The sequence below is a fragment of the Octodon degus genome, unplaced genomic scaffold (assembly GCF_000260255.1).
Source record: "Octodon degus isolate 3935 unplaced genomic scaffold, OctDeg1.0 scaffold00095, whole genome shotgun sequence".
Lineage (NCBI taxonomy): Eukaryota > Metazoa > Chordata > Mammalia > Rodentia > Octodontidae > Octodon > Octodon degus.
The window spans coordinates 4,921,293-4,932,690 of record NW_004524671.1 but is presented as its reverse complement, the minus strand read 5'-3'; the positions used below and the strand labels follow the sequence as shown (position 1 = coordinate 4,932,690).

Sequence of the window (11,398 nt, the reverse complement as noted above, 5' to 3'; positions counted from 1 at the left end):
GAGGTTGCATTTTGTTCCTTCCCGTCATTTTGTGGAGCACTGTCTTCTGACCTTTGTTGTAGATCTTTGCTGTAGTTATAACCTTCGCACGTACTGAAGTTCAGGTGCAGGTTTACAAAGTTTGGACTTATCCAGCTGCGTCTGGCTTGGGTCTGGTTGCTGTGCTCAGCTCCTTCCCGCTGCTACCCTTAAGGGTGAACCTGTTGTGCCCCTGTTGCGAGATGTTCTGCTCCTGGACTAGCTGGTTGGATGTATCCTCTACACTCTCTTCAGGGATTGCAGCTGCAGGATTGCACCTCAGGCATATATGCCAGGCCTGAGCTGTGCCTGGAGGGGCAAGGTAAAGTAGGGGGTAGAGGAAGCTCTCCGCACACACTTACGGGACCTGGGCTAGGACTGGGTCTGGGGGCTCCGGGATGGGGCAAAAATTCCTACTCGGCGGGTGGCGTGGAGGAGGTACTGCGGAGTCGTGGGGGGCGGCCCAAGGGGCTGGGATAGGGTCCAGCACACGCTGCGCCTGGGCTGGCACTGGTCCCACTGGCACAGGGTAGCAGGAAGCTCTCCGCACACTCACCGGACCTGGGCTAGGACTGTTTGAATTTTTTCTTTCTTGTTTTTGATGTAGTTATCTAGAGGCTTATCAATTTTATTTAATCCCTCAAAGAACCAGATTTTTGTGTTAAGCTCTCTTGTTAAGATTGTGGTATTAGAAATCAGATTTTTCATGTCCATTAAGATTTGTCTTAAATAGTTGGGAGCTCCCATGTTTGGTGTATATATATTTATGAGTGTTACCTCTTCCTCTTGAATTTTTCCCCTAACCAGTATATAGTGGCCTTCTTTATTTCGTTTGATCATTCTTGGTGTAAAGTTGAGATTGTCTGAGAACAGGATTGCTAACCCTGCTTTTTTCTGAGGTGCTGGGGTGTGTAGTATTGTTTTCCATCCTTTGACTTTCAGTCTATGTATTTATGAGTTAAGTGTGTTTCTTGTATACAGCATATTTTTGGATTTTATTTCCTAATCCACTGTGCCAGTCTATTTCTCTTAATTGGTGAATTGAGTCCATTTACATTGATGATTATAATTGAGATGTATTGATTTACACTCGACGTGTTAGTTACCTGCTGTTCTTTACTCCTTTTTCTCCTGCGTGTGTTTGCCCTATTAAGTGGGTTCCTTCTGTTCTCATTTGTGGAGTTCTGATCATTTTCTTCCCTCTCTAGGACATCTTTTAGTAGTCTTTGTAGGGTTGGCTTTGTCGTCATGAAATTCTTTAGTTGTTCTTTGTCATGGACGTATTTCACTTCTCTATCAAACTTGACAGAGAGTTTTGCAGGGTATAGTAGTCTGGGCTGGAATTTGTTTTCATAGAGGACTTGAAGTACTCTGCTCCATGCTCTTTTTGCCTTCATGGTTTGTGAAGAGAAGTTGGTTGTTATTTTGATGGGTTTTCCTTTAAATGTGATTTGTTTCTTTTCTCTAGCGGCTTTCAATATATTTTTCCTGTACTGGATTTCTGGGATGTTGACTAGTATATGTGTCAGTGTGTTTTTAATTGGGTTGAAGTTATTTGGAGTTCTGTATGCTTCAGTTACCTGAATGTCAGATTGTTTCCTCATATTTGGGAAGTTTTCTGTTATTACTTCTGTACATATTCTTTTTACATTTTTTGTATTGACTCCTTTCTCATTGATGCCTATTATTCTCACGTTTTTCATCTTTGCATCATCTTGCAGGTGATGTATTATTTTTTCTTGCATCCTAGTTGTTTTTAAGAGATCTTTTCTTACCTTTTCACCAGCTCTGACAGGATCTTCAAGATCTGAAACTCTGCCTTCACTTTCACTGAAAGTTTTGCAATCTTGTGATTGAAATTTTGAGTTCCTCTGTATCTCTGTGACTCTAACAGCTAGGGGATGGCTCAGTGGAATAAGTGCTTGCCTGGCAAGTACAAGGGCCTGAGTTCAATCCCTGGTTCCATCAAAAAAAAAAAAAAAAAAGAAAGAAGAAAGAAAAGAAGTAAAATTTTACCAAGATGCGAATATGATATCCTGTCCACAAACACTATTAGTATAAATCTAAGAAAGGCGCTGTATATTTATTCTAACTATTTTGAATATACAGATACAAAAGGGTCCTTCATTTGTATCCCCTTCTTTTGTTTAATTTTGTCAGAGAAGGGCATTCCATTGTCATTATATATTGTAGGAAGAGAGTATCCAATGTGTTATTGAAACTGTCCTACCAGTTTGATTTGAAACTATCTCATTGCTATAAGTCTCTCAATAAAATTATGGAAAAAATATATATATTTCTGTGACTCTGCTTCATGCGATCTATTTCTTTCCTGTATTGCTCATTCAAGCATTGTATTGCTTTTCTGATCGCCTCTATTTTTTTGTCAGTGTCTTCTTGAACAGTTATTCTTTTACTTCAAAGATTATTTCTGATCTGATTTCCTCTATGTTTCTGCATTTGATTCTTTACTTCAGACACTTATTAATTCAGATATTTCTTTATTTCAGAGATTAATTCTGATCTGAGTTCCTTTTTCTGCTGTTGTTTCTTTTCTTCCGATGCTAGTAATTCAGAGATTTCTTTTTTTATTTCAGAGGTTAATTCTGATCTGAGTTCCTCTGTGCCTCTCTGCTCTTGTTTCTTTACTTCAGGCGCTATTAATTCAGACATTTCAGCTGTGCTAGTGTCCTCTGCACTTGTTCTGAGTGAGTTCAGGATCTGGGATTGCATTTTGCCCCTTCTCGTTTTCATTTTGTATAGCACTGTCCACTGACTTTTGGTGTAGAGCTTTGGTGCAGTTATAACCTTAGCACGTACTAAAATTCAGGTGCTGTTATACCAATTTCGAGTTCATCCAGTTGTGCCTGGCTTGTGTCTGGCTACTGTGCTCAACTCCTTCCTGCTGCTGCCCTTGGAGGTGAGCCTGCTGTGTCCCTCTGGCAAGATGTTCTGCTCCTGGATTAGCTGTATTTTTGACCCTAGTCTCACTGCACGGACTTCAGCTGCAGAGTTTTACCCCAGTCCTGTATGTCAGGCCTGGGTTGGGTCTAGAGGGGTGGGGGGTGGGAGAGCACAGAAGCTCTCCTGCACACTCGCAGGGCCTGGGGTTGGGCGGATCTTGGTATTTTCTTTTCAAAAACAAACTTGAGAAGATACACTATTAATAAACTTAAAAGGAATAAAGAAGAAAAAAATTATTTTTATAACAAATTTGTAACCTAAAAAAAACAAGGGTATTATTTTAATTCAACTTTAATGTGGACCTGATAAATTGTAATAAAGTACCATTCTGAGAGGTCTTATCTCTTTCGTGCTTTTTACAGAGACCCCAGTCTGTAGGTGTATTCCTGCAGGTTGCATATACTTTATACAAAGTACTTGTGACCAAAAGTCTTTCCAGAGTTTTTCTAATTTTAAACCTGTAAATATTTAATTATACAATGTATATGTATATACACATTAATTGAGACCTCCTAGGGATGAGGTGTAAGTCAAACATGAAATGGACTTAGGCCTCATACAGTCTGAAGGCAGTCTGCTGCATTTCAGGGATTCCTGTGTGCTGGCTGCCACCTCCCACTGTGTGATATTGGCACCCAAAAAGTTTCAGACTTTGGAGCATTTTTTATTTCAGATTTTACATTAGAGACATTTTATCTGCATTAGAAATGTCAGAGGTGTTGGGGGGAAATAGAGGTTAGGAACTCACCAAACACAAAAGAAACCATAAATTTCCCATGCTAAAAGAATATATCAGGCTTTAAGTCGAAAAGAGCTGGGCTACCCATGTGTTGAACAAGATGAATGAAAATGGACACACAGAACTAGACCTCTTCGTTGTAAAATTTCAAGATACTGAGACGAGATCAATCTTAGAAAGAAAACACTATTCAGTTTTCTATGAAGAAATAAAAATCATGCTATGTCATATTTCTGTCATGCTGTGTCATACATCAGCTCCTGTGGATCCTAGCAGGCACTGCAGAGGTGCTGCAGAAGCTTTAGAGGCAAACCATTTGCATATAGTGATTTGTATGGAACAGAGCTGTCAGTCCTAAGTAGGGGCTGAAGAGTGTACTTCTACATTAACAAACCTGCAAGTTTACTGCCTATGCAGTGTCTTTGCTCTGAAGTTATAATCCAGCAAAATGATAGAATAAATCAGTCAGATGATAGGGTATTCAGAGGGCAGCCAGTCTAGATCTGAGAAGTTTCCACTGATGGTGTGTGTGATTGGGCGCTTTAACAAATCTTGAGACATGCTAGTAGACCTTAGGGACTGTCAGAAGAGGGGGAAAGGGAGAGAGGAAGGGAACCCAGTTCCAGAGAGGAGAAAAGCTCACTTGTCATAAACATAAAGCACATATTAGGAAAAGTGTATGCTTAGAAGTAACTTTGAAGTTGGTATTTGGGTTTTATTACAAAATAATGCATGAAGAGAAAGAATCTAGACATTCTGTATATATTTCTTCAGTACTAAATGTGTATCTTTCATTTAAAATTTCTTAATAACTTGTGTTTAACTTTAAAAAAAATTAAAACTTACAGAGACCAAAAAAAAAAATAAATAAACATAAAGCAGTCTCAACTGGGGGGTTGGGGAGTGATTTTTAAGCTGCTGGTGGTATGTGATGGAGAAGAATTCACTTGAACTTGGCACAAGAATGTCCCCTTTTCAGTGGCACAGTGATGGATGACCATTGGTCTAACCTGTATGAACCAGAACACCTTTTAGTAGTGTAAGGAGGTGCTGTAAGGCTAACATCTAGCCAAGGGGTTATAAAGTGGGGCAAGTTGGAGTATGTGGTTGGCTTGTGTCCTGCAGGAACTAGAAAGAGGCATGTTTTATACATATAGAGATAGCATTGCTATATTCACTTAATCATAATAATGGGAACAATGTCTTGGTTGGCAAATTTTATTGTTAACCTCCATATAATCATTAACTTGTGTGAACTTTTTATTTGACACTCAGTAATTGTTGTTACTTATAATTCTTAGAGTAACTTTATGTAGTAGGTGCCAGTATTCCTAGTTTTTATTCCTACTTTTCAGAAAAGGAAGCTAAGGAAGAAAGGGAGCTTGCCCAAACTATACTTAGTTTAGTTGGATCAAGGATTTGAGTGCAAACTGCCGTGTCTCTCACAAAGGAAGAGAGCTAGCCAGGTGTGGTGGTACACGTAAGCATGAGGCTGAGGCAGGAGGATCACAAGTTCAAGCCCAGCTTGGACAGCTTAGCAAAACCCTGTCTCAGAAAAGAGCTAATGCTGTAGCTCAGTGCAAAGATCTTGGATTCAATCCCCAGGAAAGCAAAACGTGAACTTGACTCTGCGCATAGAATAGAATGCCCTTTTGGACTGGCCCTGAATTTACAATCCTGTTCAGCCTTCCAAATACTGGGAGTATAAGTGTGAACCACCATCCCCCACCATAATTAATTTTGGTAGTATCCAAAGTAAATTAGGAGGGGGCCTGGCCGTAGCTCAGGCCTTTAAGTGGCTGCTTCCACAAAGCTGTCAGCCTCAGGTTGCTGGAGTTCGAACCTCACACCTCTCCAGCTGGCCAAAAGTGCCCTAAAGTCATTCGAGGAAAAAAAAAAAAAACCTTGGGTCTGGTGAGATGGCTCAGTGGTCTAAAGCACCGACTTAGAACAAGCTTAGCAAAGCACAGGGACCGCGGTTCAATCCCCCAGCACCACATGCCAGCCAGCCCCGCCCCCTGGTGGGCTGAGCTGGCCACACACACACATAAATAAATAAATTAATTAATTAATTTAAAAAAAAAACAAAGTAAATTAGGAGCAAGATGTGATATGTCCTGTGATCTGTGCTATTTGGGAGGCCAGCCATGGGAGGAGAATCACAAGCTCAGGGGCAGTCTTGGCTGCTCAGCAAGACCCTGCCTCAATAAAAGAAAGCAAACAGGATTGGGTCTAGTGCAGTCAGTGTGAGAGTGCTTACCTAGCACTTGCCAGATCCTGGGTTCTGGCGCCATTACCACAAACACACACACAGGATTTATTGTATATTCACACAAAAAAGAAATCCAAGTAGCTGATAAACATGGAATACAGTTACTCAAAATAAATGAGAAATGCCACTGCACTCCTATCATATTGCAGCAAAGTGTTAGTAGCTGATGTTGGATAAGAGTTTTGCATAAGGTTTATATGGAATGTGAATCAGCACAACTTTGGAAAGGCATTAACATCTACCAAGTAAAGATGTGTGAGTGCCCACTGATCTATCTCATTACTCTGGGGCATGTACACTGGAAAAACCCGCTCAACAAGATACAGAGATGGACCTAGATAAAGATTCTGATTATTTCTAACGACCCAACCTGTGAGCAACTCAAATGACTGACTATGTAGAGCCAGGCATGGTGGCACATACCTGTATCTCAGCATTTGGGAAGCTGAGGCAAGAGGATTATTGTGAGTTCAAAGCCAGTCTGAGGGGCCGGGGAGATGGCTCAGTAGGATAAGCACTTGACCGGCAAATGCAAGGATCTGAGTTCAATCCCCAGTTCTGCCAAAAAAAACAAAGCCAGTCTGAACTGCACAACAGGACTCTCAAAACTACAAAAAAAAAAAAAAAAAAGAATTACTTTAAGAAGATGATACAAGAGATTATGTGTATTATGATCCTCTTTACATAAAATTAGTAGACAAAACCAAACTTGTTAGGAATGCATTCCAGATAAAGGAGAAGATCATCAAGAAATTAAGGAGGGTATCTGAAAGAAAGAGGAGCTGGTGATGGGGAGAGAGAAGGAGATTTCAGAGATGCTGGAGGGTACACTCGCTACCTGGGTGGTAGTTGCACGAATATTCCTCAGCAGTTTCATTCTGTGTACTTTTCAGCATGTGTATCATTGTACAGTTAAAATCTTTGCTTGAGAGAAGTGGTTACTGCTTAGGAAGCTGATGTGTAAGCTGGGAAGAGACAGCTTTGCTTCTAAGCGCTTCTCTTCTGCTTACATTCCTGTGTTCGGTCACTTCACATTGAACATACTCTGTGTATAAACTAGGACGTTATCTAGGTTTTGTGTGTGTTAAATTCATTTATCTTTAAAAGAACCCTATGTGGGGGGCCTGGCTCTAGCTCAGTCCTTTAAGTGGCTGCTCCGCAAAGCTGTCAGCCTCATGTTGCTGGAGTTCGAACCTCACAACTCTCCCGCTGGCCAAAAGTGCCCTGAAGGCATTCGAGGAACCAAAAAAAAAAAGAACCCTATGTGTGAATTTATTTCCCCTTTTTTATGAGGAAATAAAGGCTTACAGTTATTCCATTTCCTTATGATTTATAGCTAATTGATAGGGTGAGGACTTTGCTCTATAGAGAATCTTGAGTGTTTAAAACATATAATCTAAGAAAAAAACTGAATTAGTCAACAGATAAGTGTAGATTCAAAGAAGAATGCAAGCTTCCACATATTCAATTAGAGAAAAACACTTGGCACATCTTGCATTGGTAGTAACGTGTTTTGATTTTTTTTGAGTCGGGGTGTCACCATGTAGTTTAGGCTGTCCTTGAACTCACTGTGTAGCCTCGGCTGTCCTCAGAATCACAACAGTTCTCTGCCTCAGCTTCCTGAGTGCTGAGGTTGTAAGTGTGCACTGCCACACCCAGCTTTGTATTGCCTGTCTGCTTTGTGGTAGGCACAAGAGGTGCTAGAGACACATGCTTAGCCAAGTACACTCTTCCTGCCCTCCCCTCTACTGGGCAGGCAAGTCAACAGTGGTGGTGGAGGTAATGGGCCCCAATGCAGGTAGCAGTATAAAATCTCCGAAAAGTTTTGGAAAACAGCTTGGATATCTCTCAGAGCCTTAAAATTGTTCATTTACTTTGCCTTAAACTTACTTTCTTTTTTTATTTGTATTGGGGCTCAAACTCAGAACCTCATGCTTGCTAGGCAGGTGCTTATGCCACTGAGCTATCTCTGGCTTCTTTTTTTCTTAGTTTATTCCAAGAAACTTATTGTGCAGATGAAGGAGAGGACCCTATTGCATAAAAGTGATTTTTATCTTGCGTTATTGAAAAGTTGGAAACAATCTGTATGTTTAGCTATAAAGGAATAACTAAATGAACCAGTAAACCACCCAATGGAATGTTTGTAACCACTTGCAGGTCAGTGTTACAAAAGCCCTCTTTCTGATCATATGAAATATGAACAGTACAATGTTAAATCCAAAAAATGGAAATGAATTGATACACAAATGATAGATGCTGTATTCTGGGGGACGTGCAAGCACCTTGGCAGTGGGGAACAAATGCAAGAATCAGTCGCTCTAAAACTTTGTCATGATTGTAGTGTTTACTGAGTGACATTACTTATGATTGTGTGCTTCTGTGTTTACTTATTTCCTCTAAGGAGCGAATACTGGGGAAAGAAAAGTATTGTTATGTTCTAACTCTTTCCACTAGAGGGAGAAACTATTTCATGTAATTTAACTTTGAGGTCTTGTTTAGAACCAGTCAGCAGTGGAGTTTAGTCTTTCTGCAATTGTGCTGAGGCTCTTTGGGCTGGCAGAGTGTTAAACTCATGACCTTGTTCTTGCTAAGCAGGCACTGTGCTGCTGAGCTATATCCCTGGACCACTTCCTTTTTCATCATTGTTTAAAATTTCTGTGATAGGGGCTGGTGAGATGGCTCAGTGGTCTAAAGCACCTACTTAGAACAAGCTTAGCAAAGCACAGGGACCGCGGTTCAATCCCCCAGCACCACATGCCAGCCCGCCCCGCCCCCTGGTGGGCTGAGCTGGCCACACACAAAAAATAAATTAATTAATAAAAAAAATAAAAATAAAATTTCTGTGATATCAGTTCTAAATATTAATGCTGTTATGGGAATAATACAATAACTTCGCAATTTCTTATTTTTACTATTAAAAACTTGGTTTGCCTTAACACTAAATAATCTGAAGGCTGGGTGTGGAGCTCATGCCTGTAATCGCAGAACTCTGGGAGGCTGTAGCAGGAGGCTTCCCATTCTAGTCTATAATCTTGGCAACTTAGCAAGACTCTGCTGAAGATTTACAAGAGGGGACTATAACTCTGTGAAGAGCTGTGAGTTTAAGGCCCAGTAACCCCTACAAAGATGGTTGGTTTTTTTGTTTGTTTGTTTTTGTTTTTCCAGTACCAGGGATTAAACTGAGGACCCTGTGCTTGCCAGGCAAACGCTTATTCTACTGAGCTATTTCCCCAGCCCTTTTATAGGTTTTTGATGATGAAATTATATTATGAACTAGAAAGCTCTTAGAACAATGAGTGGCATATAATAAAGTGCTTTGAAAGTTCATGCATGTGTGTCTGGTGGGGGGATCTGTGTAGTCCATACCACCTTGAACTTAATACACAGCCCGGACTCATCTCAAATTCATGTTCTTCTTTCTTGGCCTCTTGAATGCTGAGATTACAGGTGTGCACCAGCATGTCCAGCTTAAAGTTTTTCCTTTTTAAAAATGCAGTTATGTTAAGCATGTTTAAAGAGTTTACTTCTATGAGGGCCCCTACAAGTAATAGTTTTCCTGTCACAATCTCATTTTTTTATTGCTTATTCACTAACTGCATTCTGTTTACTGCCTTTTTATAATGAGCTGCTGCAGATCTATTCTGAAGAGTAGGATTTAAATGAATGTAATGTGCTCATTTGATACGTTTTGGTAATTACTTTCACTAGCATGGTATGATGCAGTAAGTAGAATACATATAATCTCAAAAGCTTACTTCTGGCTCCACCCCTAGATACGTGGTAGAATCTATACCTGAAACTAAATTTCAGGAGTCATAGTGTGAATTAGGTATAATATTTTTTGTTTCTCAATACTAGGAAAAACTGGACGAGTGCTTAAAGCAGTTAAAGGACGAAAGAGTAATAAGGCTTAAGGCTGATAAACGAGTCAGTGAGGTGAGTAAAAGTCATATTTTGAGAATTGTTTTGTTTGAATTTGATTTTAAGCTGCACACACTTCATAAACTTTGAAGTAAGAAAATACAATGTGTTACCAATTGGTTACACTGCTACCCTTTGTATTTACTTATTCATCTAATTATGTTCCAAGAAGCATGTCTTTTCAAAAATGTAATACCCCACCCAACCAGGTTTTTATATGACTACACCTTATTTCTGTTCATGAAATATATTAGGCTTTCCTGTACATACAGTAACAAAGTGTGGTGATGAGTCTGTCTGCTGTCAGTGAATGAGCAAAGTGAATAAATGCAATGGAAAACAAAAATCTGTACTCTTACTAAATTAGGCTAATGGGCATGAATGCTAGATGGTGCTGAGTGAATGTCATGTATTATTGCAAAGAAATTCAGGAAGAATTCTTGACAGTATGTGCATTTGGTTGAAAGACTGATGCAGTAAATTCTGAGCATCTGCTTGTAGAAAGCAAAAACGTGCATTGGGAATGAAACGACCTTTCTGAGAAATACTAGCATTGAGCTTTCCTGTGGTTTTAGATAAGACATGATGAGAAAGAGGAGTGTGTGGGGTAGTAGATATTTTCAGGAAGTCAAGGAAGAGGGAATATTGGTAGTTGTGCAGTTAATAAGTTAAATGTTTTAGACTTTCAAATGTACACATTAAAAATTATCCTTGCTATAAAAAGTCCTTCATATTTAGCAGAAGTGAAATATACTTTGCTCAAATCAGACTATTTCATTTTCTAATTTAAGAAGACCCATGGACAGCTAATTTTTTACATAAAATGATCTGAATTTAACCAGTTAGAAATAGGATCTTTTTGAAAGCTCATTAATGAAACAGTGAATTTGATGTGCAGGAAGTTTTGGCAGTTGTCTTCCCGTTTTGATTGTTAGGTAATATGCTTATTGTCTTTAATGGTACAGTTAGATTAATTATAAGTGAATCACAGTTTTAAAAACATTTTATTTTTGTTACTTAAAAATTATTTTCTTGTGTATTCAAAGTGGTTAGGATTGATATATAGTTACATTCTCTTAATGAATAGAAGGATTTGTTCTAATGGTGTTTGTAAATAGGGTATCATGTCCGCATCTTGTACAGCAATTTACCACTAGGAAGAATCTATGCAATGTGTTAATTATTGAAACTGTTCTACCAATTTGGTTTGAAACTGTCTCATTGCTATTTGTTTCTCAATAAAATTATGGGAAAAAAATTATTTTCTTTACATAGCTATCAGAAAAAATGACCTCATTTTCATCCTTCTTTTGTAGCTAGAACAAGAAAATGCCCAGTTAAGAAACCTAAACTTCTCTTTGTCTGAAGCTCTTCATGCACAGTCAATGACAAACATGATCCTGGATGATGAAGGTGTTTTGGGCAGCATTGAGAATTCTTTCCAGAAGTTCCATGCCTTCTTGGATCTCCTCAAAGATGCTGGG

At 39.3% G+C, this 11,398-nt stretch overlaps 1 protein-coding gene across 1 annotated transcript in view; it reads left to right on the top strand.

Moving 5' to 3' along the window:
* Positions 1 to 11,398, top strand: part of Cep78 (centrosomal protein 78) — a gene marked incomplete at its 3' end in the record, with an annotated part of 49,633 nt that overhangs the window by 35,858 nt on the left and 2,377 nt on the right. The window contains exons 12-13 of the mRNA XM_012516200.2: positions 9,852 to 9,929; positions 11,231 to 11,396. Of these exons, the coding sequence (XP_012371654.1) occupies positions 9,852 to 9,929; positions 11,231 to 11,396 (244 nt within the window). The remainder of the gene's footprint in view (positions 1 to 9,851; positions 9,930 to 11,230; positions 11,397 to 11,398) is intronic.